We start from the raw sequence: 15,528 nt of genomic DNA on the forward strand, positions 1-15,528 counted from the left end.
ACCAAGTGGTCTAAAATAATTTTTTTAAAAAGCTCCCCACTATTATGTCTCAGATTTTGTTCTAAATTTGTATGCACAACTAGCACAGCATTAAAAAAAAAAAAAAAAGTTTCCCCAAATATCAGATCTTTAGTTGTAATAGTCACTGAGTTCTGCAGACCCCCTTGTTTTACTGGGTGCTGGTAGCATCATGCACAACAGTGAATAAAATGTCATTTTTAGCTGCTTATAAAGCTGACAATAATTGATGCAAAATACTAATCTTTGTCAGTCCAGCACAGCTTTTTTTGCTAGTTTCAGTGATATTAGTAAGATCATCATGGATGCAAGAGCCTGCTTAAAAATTTTGCTCAAAGTGCGCCTTAAAACCTGTTGCAGTTTGTCATGACAGATTTTGACCAGTTTATCAGCTGCTATAGCTCCAAAGCAAAAACAAATATTTCAGGTTTTTATCATAGATTATCCTTGCACTGGACACTACACTGTCAAATTTGCAGCAATTCAGTATGAATAGTTGCTTCAGAACATTACTTAAAATTCTGCACCATTGACGCAAAGGCTGAAATACTCATTTTTCAGGGTCAGTTATAAAAAGATTCAGGCAGACTTTTTTTTTTTTTTTCTTTCTAGCTAGTACCATCTCTGGAAAAGGAAATATTACTCTACAAGATTTATATTTATTTGTTTTGCAATGCAGCCCTTATTGAAATATAAATTCACAAGTGTGGGATATTTTGTGTTCAAGGCCCATGATATACACATATCATAAGGCTAGAAAATGTATATGAAATAGATGTTGCATTGGTTCATGATGGCTTTGCCACTACTGGTTTCCAAACGAGCAAACCAGTATTCCCATCACCATAGGGGCCAAGCCCAATAGTCATGTAACAACAGCCATGGGTGGGTTTCTTTTCCGCAGGTTCACAAACCTGACTGTGTTTCTTTTCCGCAGGATCCCAATCATGCATTATTTGGACTACTTGAACTTTAGTGAGGCTTTATTAATCTGCAGCTGATTATTCCTTAGCAACAGCAGCAGATGAATCCAGAGACTAGTGGGATACCGCACATCTACCAGCAAGTGGAGATAGAGAACTGAATTGCAGGTGCTCCTATTGGATGGAACCCCTTCTTGCTGCCATTTAGTATGCTCTATCTCCAGCAGGAGGATGGATGCCAGTCTTTGGGCTCCTGGCTGGAAAATCAGTCAGATTCACTGAAAAAGTGGATTTCACTACTGTTGCTACAGTTTGTTAGTGCAGGGGTGTCTGGATGAGTGGTGCCAGCTTTGGGGGTTACACCTGCCCCCCCCCCCCCCGGGTTCCTAACTCCCCTTCCTCTGGTGTTTGAGGGTCCTATGGTCTCTGTATTTTTTCAAGAAAAAACTGCAGGCTATGTACAAGATGCAGGCAATGTTTATTGTACCAAAATAGAATGCAGTAATATATAACCTTATTACCAACCAAGGTACCCGACACGATAGTTTATTATGACACACTATTTCTGAAGTCATTTTTTCATACTTATAATATAAACATAAAGTTTCCCACCAAAGGAAAAATTAAGTCTGTCCCAATTTTTCCAGTTCTTGGTAATCATTTGCATGGCTATCCCAGTCATAATGATAGAGTCTACTTTTATACCTTTCTAATGGAGGTTTAGTCATCATAAGAACATAGGAATTGCCGCTGCTGGGTCAGACCAGTGGTCCATCATGCCCAGCAGTCTGCTCCTGCGGCGGCCCTTAGGTCAAAGACCAGTGCTCTAACTGAGTCCAGCCCTACCTGTGTACGTTCCGGTTTAGGAGGAACTTGTCTAACTTTGTCTTGAAACCCTGGAGGGTGTTTTCCCCTATAACAGCCTCTGGAAGAGCGTTCCAGTTTTCCATCACCCTCTGGGTGAAGAACTTCTTTACATTCGTACAGAATCTATCCCCTTTCAACTTTAAGTGCCCTCTCGTTCTCCCTACCTTGGAGAGGGTAAACAACCTGTCTTTTATCCACTAAGTCTATTCCCTTCGTTATCTTGAATGTTTCAATCATGTCCCCTCTCAGTCTCTTTTCAAGGGATAAGAGGCCCAGTTTATCTATCTCTCACTGTACAACTCCTCCAGCCCCTTAACCATTTTAGTTACTCTTCTCTGGACCCTTTCGAGTAGTACCGTGTCCTTCTTTAAGTACGGCGACCAGTGCTGAACGCAGAATTCCAGGTGAAATCTGTTCGTGATCCCCTTCTTAAACTTTCCTAGCATTCTGTTTGCCCTTTTCGCCACTGCTGTGCATTGCGCGGATGGCTTCATCGACTTGTCAACCAGTACTCCTAGGTCTCTTTCCTGGAGGATCTCTCCAAGTACTGCCCCGGACATCCTGTATTCGTGTATAAGATTTTTGTTACCCACATGCATCACCTTACACTTATCCATGTTAAACTTCATTTGCCATGTCGCGGCCATTTCTCGAGCGTGTTTGTCACGTTGCAGTTCTTCGCAATCCTCCTGCGTCCTCAGTACCCTGAATAACTTTGTATCGTCTGCAAATTTAATCACCTCGCTCATTGTTCCAGTTTCCAGGTCATTTATAAATATGTTAAAGAGCATGGGTCCAAGCACCGAACCCTGCGGCACTCCACTCGTGACACTATTCCAACAATGTCGCACAGATTACCATCTCATAGGACAACGGAATCAAAGATTCCAGTATCAAATTAATTTGTCCCCATATTGATCTCCAAAAATTGAGTATCAAGGGATAATGGAACAAATGATCCAGTGTCCCTACTTCAAGATGACAATGCCAGCATCTATTAGACTTTGAACAGCACAGCTGGGACGAGGATGCTGGCACGCAACGTCCAGAACGTCATAGACTTGGCTTTAAACTAAGGAGAAGGGGAAAGCCGATAGTCGACCTGACCTCGACACATCGGACATCAGTACCTGACAAGGATACTGAACTGGGACATTGTAAAGGAGGACTCGGGACTGAGTGTATATGTTTTGAAAAGGGACCTAAAGACGCTTTGCAGGGATCGAGGGCACAAATGGACCTGGTAAGAGGCACCAATACAGAACGACAAGAGCCAGAGGGACAAAGACATTGCGAAAAAGAGCCCAGGACTGAGTGGGAATTAGGAGAGCAGGAGGTGCAGAGGAAGCAGGAAGAGGACGTCACACACACACAGCAGGAGGAGGACAAAGCTCAGGGGCTGGTAAACCATGAAGAAAACTGCACGAGGGAAACAAAATGAGAGGACAAAAAACTGGGTCTTAAACTGCCTATACACAAATGCTAGGAGCCTGAGGGCCAAAATGGGAGAACTGGAAATCACTGCCAGCAATAAGGACCTAGACATAATTGGAGTCACAGAAATGTGGTGGACAGAGGAAAATCAATGGGATGTGGCCATACCAGGGTACAAACTGTACAGGAGAGACAGGACACATAAAAAGGGTGGAGGAATAGCGCTGTACATAAAAGACTCCATACCATCAGCCAGGATGGAAACAACAGTACGGGCGGATGGCTTGGAATCACTATGGGTTAAACTACAGGGAGGAGCAGGGACAGACATTAAATTGGGTCTGTACTACCGCCCACCTGGACAACCGGAAGAAATCGACAAGGAGCTGGAAGCTGAACTGAGGCAGGTATGCAGAAGCGGAAATGTGGTGGTGATGGGGGACTTCAACTATCCTGGGATAGACTGGAGTATTGGGCACTCAAACTGCGCAAGAGAGACCAAATTCATAGTGGTCACGAGGGACTGTTTCATGGAGCAACTGGTCACGGAACCAACACGGGGCGATGCCACTCTTGACCTAATCTTCAACGGACTAGGAGGGCCAGCAAAGGAGGTGGCGGTATTACCCCCGCTAGGTAACAGCGATCACAACACGATCCAGTGCAGGCTTGAAATTGGATCATCAAAGGGGAAAAGAACCACAACGACGGCACTCAACTTCAAAAAAGGAAATTATGATGCCATGAGGAAATTAGTGGGAAAGAAACTCAAAGGCAACATAGGGAAGACGGAATCCGTAGAAAAAGCCTGGACCTTACTCAAGGAGACTGTGCACGAAGCGCAAAACCTATGCATCCCCAAGTTCAGAAAAGGGTGCAAAAAAAATAGAACGAAAAATCCAGTGTGGATAACAAATGCAGTGAAGAAGGCGATAAGCGACAAGAAGGCATCGTTCAGAAAATGGAAAAAAGACCAAACAGAGGAGAACCAAAAAGTGCACAAAGAACACCAGAAGGAGTGTCACCGAATGGTTAGAAAAGCAAAAAGAGAATACGAAGAGAGACTGGCAGAGGAAGCAACAAACTTCAAGTCGTTCTTCAGATACGTCAAGGGGAAGCAACCGACGAGAGAAGAAGTGGGACCATTGGACGATGGTGACAGAAAGGGAGTAGTAAAAGGAGAGAAAGAGATAGCTGACAGGTTAAATGAGTTCTTCACGTCAGTCTTCACGATGGAAAATATAACCAACATTCCAGAACCCGAGGAGATCGTTATAGGAGACCAAGACGATAAGCTGGTCGATTTAGAAGTAAGCCAAGAGGATGTACTCAAGCAGATTGACAGACTAAAGAGCGACAAATCGCCAGGTCCGGACGGCATCCATCCAAGGGTACTCAAGGAGCTAAAAAACGAAATAGCGGAGCCATTTCGACAGATATGCAACCTATCCTTAAAAACCGGAGAGATCCCGGAGGATTGGAAAATAGCAAATGTCACGCCCATCTTCAAGAAGGGCGCAAGAGGAGACCCGGGAAACTACAGGCCGGTGAGCCTGACCTCAGTCCCGGGAAAGATGATGGAGGCACTGATTAAAGACAGCATCTGTGAGCACATTGAAAAAAATGGGCAGCTAAAACCGAGTCAACACGGCTTCTGCAAGGGTAGGTCATGCCTCACTAACTTATTATACTTCTTTGAGGGGGTGAGCAGCCAGATGGATAAAGGGGAATCTATAGACATCATTTACCTTGACTTCCAAAAAGCCTTCGACAAGGTGCCACACGAGAGACTGCTTAAAAAGATATGGAACCACGGGGTACAAGGGGAGGTCCACCGATGGATCAAAATCTGGCTGGCAAACAGGAAACAGAGGGTTGGCTTAAAGGGCCACTACTCTGACTGGAAAGGGGTCACGAGCGGAGTTCCGCAGGGGTCGGTGCTGGGACCGCTCCTGTTCAATATCTACATAAACGACCTAGAGGTGGGAACCAAGTGTGAGGTCATTAAATTTGCAGATGACACCAAACTATACAGCAGGGCTCAAACCAGGGAAGACTGCGAAAATCTTCAAAAGGATCTAACACAGCTGGAAAAGTGGGCCGAAAAATGGCAGATGAGCTTCAACGTGGGGAAATGCAAGGTCATGCACGTGGGGAAAAAGAACCCGATGTTCACATACAAAATGGGGGGAACACCACTAGGGGTCAGCAACCTGGAGAGAGACCTGGGAGTGATGGTAGATGCAACACTGAAGGCATCGGCGCAATGCGCCACGGCCTCAAGGAAAGCAAACAGAATGTTGGGTATCATTAAGAAGGGTATTACAACCAGGACGAAAGAAGTCATCATGCCGCTGTATCGTGCAATGGTGCGGCCGCATCTAGAGTACTGCGTCCAGTACTGGTCACCGTACCTCAAGAAAGACATGGCGGTACTTGAGGGAGTACAAAGAGCAACTAGACTGATAAAGGGAATGGAAAATCTCCCATATACCGAAAGATTGAAGCAGTTGGGACTTTTCTCCCTGGAGAAGCGAAGACTTAGAGGAGACATGATAGAAACCTTCAAGATCCTGAAGGGCATAGAAAAAGTAGACAGGGGCAGATTTTTCAAATTAAGGGGCGCCACAAGTACAAGGGGGCACTCGGAGAAATTGAAAGGGGACAGGTTTAGAACAAACGCTAGGAAGTTCTTTTTCACTCAGAGGGTGGTGGATACATGGAACGCACTTCCAGAGGCTGTTGTAGGCAAGAAAACATTAAATGGTTTCAAAGAAGGTTTGGATAGATTCCTAGAAGAAAAAGGGATTGAGGGGTATAGATAGGTATAGACCATTGCTCAGGCAATGGGCCTGATGGGCCGCCGCGGGAGCGGACTACTGAGCAGGATGGACCTAGGGTCTGCCTCAGCGGAGGCAACTTCTTATGTTCTTAACTTTTGCAAACGAACTGGGGTCCAAACAACTCTATGTAACAAAAAGAACCATGTTTGTCTCATAGAGGCTGGCGCTGTACATCTCATCCTCCAAGTCCAAATCCGTGGCCATAGAGTAGCAGAAATCTGCTGCTTTATCTCAATGCTCCAAATGTCTTTTAGGCTAGTTTTAGGTTTCTTATTCAAATATTCTGATATTAATTTATACCACTTGGCGGCCTGATGCCCTAGGAAATCTGTCTGGATCTTGGCATATTGAAGATTATTATTGCTTATTGTTAATTAGTGTGTTATTTTTGAGGTACATAGCTGTAGCCAGTTTTCTGGTGTACTACTAATTTATATAGTTGCCCTGCACTGGGCTTGTTCAGCCTATGGCCCATGGTTCAGAATCTGGCTCACCAAGTGTTTTTTTTCAGGTCCTTGGAAACTTGGGAGTTCTTAAAGTACTTGTAGTGGGATTCTTGCTTCCCCTCTGCAACTTGGCTTTTTGTTAGCTTGAGCTACATAGTGCCAAAAATTGATTTGTGGTTTCAAGTCTCACAAAAACTGAAACTGCAAGACCAACCTGAACTTCCGACACTGTGTAACTCAAGTTTGCAGAGAAACAAGTCATGGTAAGGAAGCAGGAATCACCCTTTTTTTTTTCTACACTTGAAGCTGGAGTTAAGGCTGGAGGATACATGAGCGAAAAGACTGGGAAGGGGACAATGCACTTTCATATTTTGCCACTATTTGACTAAACATGCAGCAAACTATGACAGTGCATGTTTTGGTTCTCCAAACGTTACAAAACATAAAATGTTTCTCCCTGATTAAAAAAAAAGGTTGGATAAGCCTGCCTTTCACGTTATTCCTTGTAAATGTCATAGAGATGAAGGAAATTGCTATTCAAATGTGTTGAAGCTGTTATTTAATAGTCAGTGCAGTAATACTGTCAGGCTACTATTACTGTTCATATACCATAACAAATTGTATAGCCTTTATAGCAAGAGGGATACATTAGAAGTGAAAGATCTTCAGACTGCCCGTCAGGTAGCTTAACCTAAGCAGGCTGCAATCCTCATTGATCCGACTTCAATATCTGTCATATCTATCCTTTAATATTCTTATTTTTATCTTATTGAATATGATTTAAGAAAATATCAGAGGTGGTGCTACAAAATAAGTTTGATATTTTCTTAAATCACATTCAATAAGATAAAAATAAGAATATTAAAGGATAGATATGACAGATATTGAAGTCGGATCAATGAGGATTGCAGCCTGCTTAGGTTAAGCTACCTGATGGGCAGTCTGAAGATCCTTCACTTCTAATGTATCCCTCTTGCTATAAAGGCTATACAATTTGTTATGTTATTTAATAGTGGCATGTCTGCAGTACTGTTATACATGACATTTTCCCCCAGAACTTACACGGTTAGCAGTGAAACAATACAAATAATGTAATATTTGATTTAGATGGTAGAGTTGAAACAGGAGTTGGCGATTTATGGATTGGATACAAGAGGAAGGAAACCAGAACTAGTAAGAAGACTGAAAGATTATTTGGAAGAGAATGGTGAGTTCTGGAATGTTGAATGCAAAAGGAAGCCTATTTCCAATGCAATAGTTGAGACATGCTAGACAGTAGAGTTATTTCCCTATATCCGCGTACTGCTGCAGAAGCAATCCACTCCGGATTTTTCACTCTGCCCCTGTTATACTTCACTGGGCTCTCTAGCTCAGTGATTCCCAACCCTGTCCTGGAGGAACACCAGGCCAATCGGGTTTTCAGGCTAGCCCTAATGAATATGCATGAGAGAGATTTGCATATGATGAAAGTGATAGGCATGCAAATTTGCTTCATGCATATTCATTAGGGCTAGCCTGAAAACCCAATTGGCCTGATGTTCCTCCAGGACAGGGTTGGGAACCACTGCTCTAGCTCCATCTTCAGTTCTTTCCTTTAGCATGCGTGCCTACAGGTGTTTTTGTTCTGCTCTCCCCATTTTATTATTTTTAATTCCCTAGCAACAGCAGCAGATGAATCCAGAGACCAATGGGATAGCTCACATCTACCAGCAGGCGGAGATAGAGAAACTGATTAACAGGTGGTCCTATTGGCTGGCACTCCTCCTGTCTCATCAGTAATCTCTATCTCCCAGCAGGAAAAGGCTGCTATTCAACTAGCTCCTGAATTCTGGCTGTGGCTGGAACTTTATTTTCTCCTGTTGAGATTTCTCTTCAGTGAGCTGGCAGTGCTATTTCTCCTGTTGAGATTTTTCTCTTCAGTGAGACAGGGGTGTCCGGCTGAATGGTGCCGGCTTTAGAGGTTACACTTGGGCCCCCCCTTGTCCCTGCCTCACCCTCCCTCCATTGCTAGAGGGTCTGACTGGGTCTCAAATTTTTTCTTCTTTCCCTTCTCTGTAAAAAAAAAAAAAAAAAAGAGACCACAGTTGTTACATTCTGCCATGCTTTTGCTGCAAACTGGCTTCAACCGGCCCTAACAAGCTGTGAGTATGTCTGGCTTTTACAGTTGTTTGAACTTCAGGTTCTGTTTGGGAGTCTTAGTACTGTGGGTTCGGTCATCATACATTTAAGGTATGGATATTTTATTGAGGCTAAGTTTTATGACTAGAAATCCATGGAGAGAGCCGGGACTTCCCGCCCTTTGCATGCACGCGCTTTGTTTCCTTGTTGGTTACAGCGCAGCAGTAGCGATGCGATTTCATGCTCGTACTTGTTCTCTTTGTTGGGTTTCAGTGCAGCAGTAGTCCTGTTTATTCTGAGGCTCTCTTTCATCAGTGTTTGTCACGGCCATGTGCAGCTGATTGTGCAGGTGCCGGTTTATAGCAGCGCGCATGAGATGGGATATGTTTTTTTATCCCAGGACAAGCAGGCAGCTATTCTTGACTGATGGGTGACGGCACCGACGGAGCCCCGGTACGGACAATTTTAGAGTGATCTCACTCTAAGAACTTTTAGAAAGTTCTAGCTCGGCCGCACCGCGCACGCGCGAGTGCCTTCCCGCCCGACAGAGGCGCGCGGTCCCTCAGTTTCTTAGTTTCCGCGGAGCTAAGAAGACGCGTTTTCAACGGCTGTTGAAATTTTTTTATAACTTGCCTTCCCGCTCGCGTAAACTTTTGACTTTATTACTTTCTTTTATTACTTTACTTTTATTTTGGTAAAAAAAAAAAAAAAAAAAAAAAAAAACTTCTTTTTTCTTCAATTTCGGTTTTTCCCCGGCGGGGCCTTCTGCCACCATCGAAGCCTCGGCCTTCGATTTGGCGGAAGCCGTTTTCCCTTTCATGCCCCCTCAACCGGGTTTTAAAAAGTGCCAGCGGTGTGCTAGGCCTATATCTCTCACGGACCCACACAACTGGTGCTTGCAGTGTTTGGGTCCTGAGCATCAGGCCTCTTCTTGCACCCGCTGTGCTACTTTAAAGAAAAGAACATTAAAAAATCGCTTAATTCAACAGCGTTTGTTATTCGGTGCCGAGATGTCCGACCCCGTTCCTTCGACTCCGGCTTCGGCACCGCTTCAGTCGGCACCCTCGTCTTCGACGCCGCGTGATTCCACACCGGCATCCCAACAGTCAGGTAAGCCGGCTAAGAAGCCTTCCCCGCTGGAACGTCTTCCGGCCTCGAGTGCAGTGAGCCCAGTCCTGCCGCCGGTTAGACGCCAGCGGAAGCGCTCCGCCCCTATTGAGGTGAGTCCCTCGACATCGGGCTCCTCATCTCCGGGGCGTAGAGCGGCACCGCAGGTACCGCAGAAGAAAAAAGCGGTACCGGTGCCATCCCTCGATGACCGCATTACGGCCATCCTTCATGTGCAGCTTAAGGAGCAATTAGAACGACTCCTTCCTGCTATAATGACACCGAACCTTCCGGTGCCAGTCCGCACCGAGCCATCGGTACCGGTTGTACATCAACCCGTGTCGGTACCGGTTGTCGAACCTGTCTTACCTGCTTCTACTGTCTCGGTACCGCTTCACCTAACTTCATCGGTATCGATGCCAGTCCTTGCACCGGAGCCGACAGCTCACCATCAATCGGTACAGACTTCGGCACCGGTGCGACCGATAACTTCGCCTGACTCGGTATCGATGAGGTCGGGTAAGTCGGTACGCAAAACCCGACACATGCAAACATCGACACCTGAGTCTCGGGACCATTCTTCCCATGTCAGAGACCCTGATCTGTGGGGGGACTCAGAGGAACCCTTTCTTTCTGAAGGAGAATGTTCCTCAGAGGAGGAGGATTCGGCTCTCCCTGACCCATCCTCCAAGCAGACCACTTCCTCTTTCTCCAATTTCTTGAAAGAGATGTGTGAGTCTTTGTCCATTCCTTTGGAGGCTGAATCCAAAAAGTCTAAAGCTTTTTTGGATGCCCTTGATTTTGATCAGCCTCCAAAGGAATTTTTGAAGCTTCCCCTTCATGACATCTTGAGGGAAACTTTCTATAAAAATTTAGAGACTCCTTTAACTGTTCCAGGGGCCCCACGTAAACTGGATTCTCTATACAAGGTAATTCCCATTCCTGGGTTCGACAAGCCTCAACTTCCACACGAATCCTTATTTGTCGAATCCACCCTTAAAAAGACTTCAGGAGCCAGTGTATATGCATCTGTCCCTCCTGGCAGAGAAGGAAGGGCCATGGATAAATTCGGTAAGAGGCTCTACCAAAACGCTATGTTAGCAAATAGAGCTAGTAATTATGCTTTTCATTTTTCTTTTTATTTAAAGCATCTCCTTACCACCATGGCTTCCTTCGAGAAGTATCTTCCTTCAAGAAAACATCCATCTTTTCACTCCTGCTTGTCGTCTCTATTCCAACTTCGTAAGTTTATGGTTAGGTCCATATATGACACCTTTGAACTTACATCCAGAGCGACAGCTATGTCGGTGGCTATGCGCCGTTTGGCCTGGCTTCGGGTATCCGAGCTTGATGTTAACCATCAAGATCGGTTAGCCAACGCCCCATGCCTAGGGGATGAGCTCTTTGGGGATTCCATGGACTCTACCACCCAAAAGCTCTCGGCTCATGAGACGCGCTGGGATACCCTGCTCAAGAATAAAAAGAAGCCTCCTCCACCGAGACCATACAGGCAGCAATCGGCTTATCAACGCCGTTTCACAGCCCGTCCATTGCCTACCACTGCTCAACAACCTCGACGTCAGAGGCAACAGCAACGTCAGCCTCCCCGACAGCAGCAACAGCAGCAACCTGCGAAACAACCTCCTCAGCAGAAGTCACAGCCCTTTTGACTTCATTCTCCGCAGTATAGCCAGTATCCCTGTTCCTGTTCTCCTGCCTCAACCAATAGGAGGTCGACTTTCTCTGTTCTTCAGCCGGTGGGAAGTAATCACTTCGGACCAATGGGTCCTCAACATCATCCGCCACGGCTACTCTCTCAACTTTCAGACTCTCCCACCTCAAAGCCTGCCAAAAGAGTCTGCTTTGAACAGTCCTCAATCAGCCCTCCTTATTCAGGAGGTCCAATCCCTCCTCCTTCTGAACGCTATAGAGGAAGTTCCTCTAGATCAAAAGGGGCAGGGATTCTACTCCCGTTACTTTCTAGTTCCCAAAAAGACAGGAGATCTCAGACCCATCCTGGACCTTCGCGATCTCAACATTCATCTAGTAAAAGAAAAATTCAAGATGCTTTCTTTAGCCATACTTTATCCCCTTCTAAATCAAAACGACTGGCTATGCTCCCTCGATCTCAAAGAGGCTTACACTCACATACCGATCAATGTAACCTCAAGACCATATCTCCGATTCATGATCAATCATTGTCATTACCAGTACAAGGTGCTGCCCTTCGGTCTTGCCTCATCTCCAAGGGTATTCACCAAATGTCTCATTGTGGTGGCGGCTTTTCTGCGCTCTCACCACCTGCAGGTATTTCCTTACCTGGACGATTGGTTGATCAAAGACACTTCTGCCCAAGCGGTCCTTCTGGCCACCAACCAAACCATCCAGTTTCTGCAACTTCTGGGATTCGAGATCAATCTACCCAAATCTCATATCATTCCTACTCAGAGACTTCAATTCATTGGAGCGATCCTGGACACACTCCTCATGAGAGCTTTCCTGCCATCCAATCGGCTTCAGACCCTTCAGTCTCTATGTCACCAGGTACTTCCTCTGCCGTCCATCTCAGCAAGACAAATGATGGTGCTCTTGGGACACATGGCATCCACAGTTCATGTCACACCTCATGCCCGTCTTCACCTGCGCACTCCTCAATGGACCCTTGCGACCCAGTGGTCCCAAGCGTCGGACTCTTGCTCACGACACATATCTGTGACATCATCTCTTCGTCAGTCTCTGCAATGGTGGTTGGTATCCTCAAATCTATCCAGAGGTCTTCTGTTCCATCAGCCTCCTCATCAACTAGTCATCACCACCGACGCCTCTCTGTACGCATGGGGAGCTCACTTGAACGAGTTCCAGACTCAGGGTCTTTGGTCAGCCCAGGAAAAGAAGCATCAAATCAATTTCCTGGAACTCAGAGCGATGTTTTACGCCCTCAAGGCCTTTCAACACCTTCTCTTTCCTCAGGTCCTTCTGTTGTGCACAGACAATCAGGTTGCGATGTACTACATCAACAAACAGGGTGGGACAGGCTCTCGCCTGTTATGCCAGGAAGCCCAGAAGATCTGGAATTGGGCCATAGATCATCATCTCTTCCTGAAAGCTATTTACATTCAGGGGAAACAGAATTCATTAGCGGACAAACTCAGCAGAATTCTCCAGCCTCACGAGTGGACACTCGACCCTGTAACTCTACAGTCTATCTTCACTCAATGGGGCACTCCTCAGATAGACCTCTTTGCAGCTCCTCACAATCACCAGCTGCCCCGTTTCTGCTCAAGACTTTACTCTCCACACCGTCTCACAGCAGATGCTTTTCTCCTCGACTGGACGAATCTGTTCCTGTACGCCTTCCCTCCTCTACCTCTCATGTTGAGAACCTTGTTCAAGCTCAAGAGGGAACGAGCCACCATGATTCTGATTGCTCCGAGGTGGCCCAGGCAACATTGGTTCTCCCTTCTACTTCAACTCAGTTCCAGGGAACCTTTTCTTCTTCCTCTATTTCCTTCTCTGCTTACGCAACAGCAGGGAACCCTTCTGCATCCCAACCTCCAGTCTCTACACCTGATGGCTTGGTATCTCTCGGGCTGAACTCGACTGATACTCTTTTGTCTCAGCCCGTTCGTTCCATTCTGGATGCCTCCAGGAAACCAGCCACTCTACAATGTTACCATCAAAAGTGGACGAGGTTTTCTTCCTGGTGTCTTCTTCATCATCTTGATCCCACTTCCCTAGCGGTGGAGACGTTGTTGGATTATCTTCTTTCTTTGTCTGATTCTGGCCTGAAGTCCTCTTCCATCAGGGTCCACCTCAGTGCCATTGCAGCTTTTCATGAGCCAGTCCATGGAAAACTTCTTTCAGCTCATCCCCTGGTATCCAGGTTCATGCGTGGGCTTTTCAATGTGAAACCACCTCTTAAAGCCCCTCCGGTTATCTGGGATCTCAATGTGGTTCTTTCCGCTTTAATGAAACCTCCTTTTGAACCTTTAGCTACCTCTCCTTTCAAATTTCTCACTTGGAAGGTACTTTTTCTTATTGCCATTACCTCTGCCAGGAGGGTCAGTGAGCTTCATGCACTGGTTGCAGATCCACCTTTTACGGTTTTTCACCATGACAAGGTGGTTCTGCGTACACATCCAAAGTTTCTCCCCAAGGTTGTTTCTGAATTTCATCTCAACCAATCCATTGTTTTACCTGTTTTCTTTCCAAAACCTCATTCTCATTCTGGGGAACAAGCTCTGCATACTTTGGATTGTAAAAGGGCTCTTGCTTACTATCTGGAGCGTACGAAACCCCACAGATCAGTTCCCCAACTCTTTCTGTCCTTTGATCCGAATAAATTGGGACGTCCTGTTTCTAAACGTACGTTGTCTAATTGGCTTGCAGCGTGCATTTCATTCTGTTATGCTCAGACCGGACTGACACTGGAAGGTTCTGTCACAGCCCATAAAGTCAGAGCAATGGCAGCATCTGTAGCTTTCCTCCGTTCCACTCCTATTGAGGAAATCTGCAAGGCTGCTACTTGGTCCTCAGTTCACACTTTTACATCTCATTATTGTCTGGATACATTCTCCAGAAGGGATGGTCACTTCGGCCAATCTGTTTTGCAAAATTTGTTTTCCTAATGGCCAACCTTCCCTCCATCCCTCTTTTTGTTAGCTTGGAGGTCACCCATCAGTCAAGAATAGCTGCCTGCTTGTCCTGGGATAAAGCACAGTTACTTACCGTAACAGGTGTTATCCAGGGACAGCAGGCAGATATTCTTGCGTCCCACCCACCTCCCCGGGTTGGCTTCTTAGCTGGCTTATACTAACTGAGGGACCGCGCGCCTCTGTCGGGCGGGAAGGCACTCGCGCGTGCGCGGTGCGGCCGAGCTAGAACTTTCTAAAAGTTCTTAGAGTGAGATCACTCTAAAATTGTCCGTACCGGGGCTCCGTCGGTGCCGTCACCCATCAGTCAAGAATATCTGCCTGCTGTCCCTGGATAACACCTGTTACGGTAAGTAACTGTGCTTTCCGGCGCTGTGGGCCATTCTTCTGGTTATTCCCCGAGTCTGATTTTCTTTCTATGCAAGCCGCGGCAGGGTAAATTTTGCGGGGCTCAAATCCGACTATGTTTCTAGGAGCGTTGATGCAGCGGCCACGTGTCAGCGAGAATCCAGCGTGCGCATGGGTCTCCGGCGATGGCGGGAGAGCTGCAGCGTTCCGGTAGTTTGTTTCCAGCTGACTTTGGTCAGGGTATGCCGGGGCTTTTCTCCTTTCCGGTTCAAACAAGTTGTATGTGTTTCACTAGCTTTGGGACAAGCTTGGGCAGCTTTATATGTCTATGTCTGTGTTCCTGCTGTACTCCCTTGAAGTAAGCTGCTTGGGGTTAGTACTGTTTTCATGGTTCCAGTATATTCCTCTTTACATTGTGAACCTTGATTTTTCCTAGGAGAATCTTCTTGCAGATCCTACAGTCTTATTCTGCCATTCCCTGACCTTCTGCACTTCATTCTGAGGGGATCTTGACTTCTTCCAATGACTTTTCAGGCTTTCTCATGAGGGAGAAGACACTATAATGTCAGGTCAGAGGGCTGTGAAGATTTTTCAGGATGCTTGCATCTTTGCATTCTCCCCAGGTTTTCCAGTTCGTTCTTGGAGTCTCTATGTTTTGTGTTTCCCTTTTCAGTGTTACTGGTCCTCAGGACGGTTCTTGTAGTTCTTCGGGAACTAAGGGACATTGTTCCACTTACCACATGGTGCCCGAGATAGGGGGCATTGGGCAGGC

General features: G+C 46.1%; 1 protein-coding gene across 5 annotated transcripts in view; it reads left to right on the forward strand.

The window, feature by feature from the left end:
• Window positions 1–15,528, forward strand: part of LOC117360536 (SAP domain-containing ribonucleoprotein-like) — a 179,429-nt gene that overhangs the window by 31,553 nt on the left and 132,348 nt on the right. For 4 of the 5 annotated variants that reach the window (XM_033944434.1, XM_033944435.1, XM_033944431.1 and 1 more), the window contains exon 2: window positions 7,639–7,738. The exons of the other annotated variant lie outside the window; for it this stretch is intronic. In XM_033944434.1, coding sequence (XP_033800325.1) covers window positions 7,639–7,738 — 100 coding nt within the window. The remainder of the gene's footprint in view (window positions 1–7,638; window positions 7,739–15,528) is intronic. 5 annotated transcript variants of the gene reach the window in all.

This window comes from Geotrypetes seraphini, chromosome 5 (genome assembly GCF_902459505.1).
Source record: "Geotrypetes seraphini chromosome 5, aGeoSer1.1, whole genome shotgun sequence".
Lineage (NCBI taxonomy): Eukaryota > Metazoa > Chordata > Amphibia > Gymnophiona > Dermophiidae > Geotrypetes > Geotrypetes seraphini.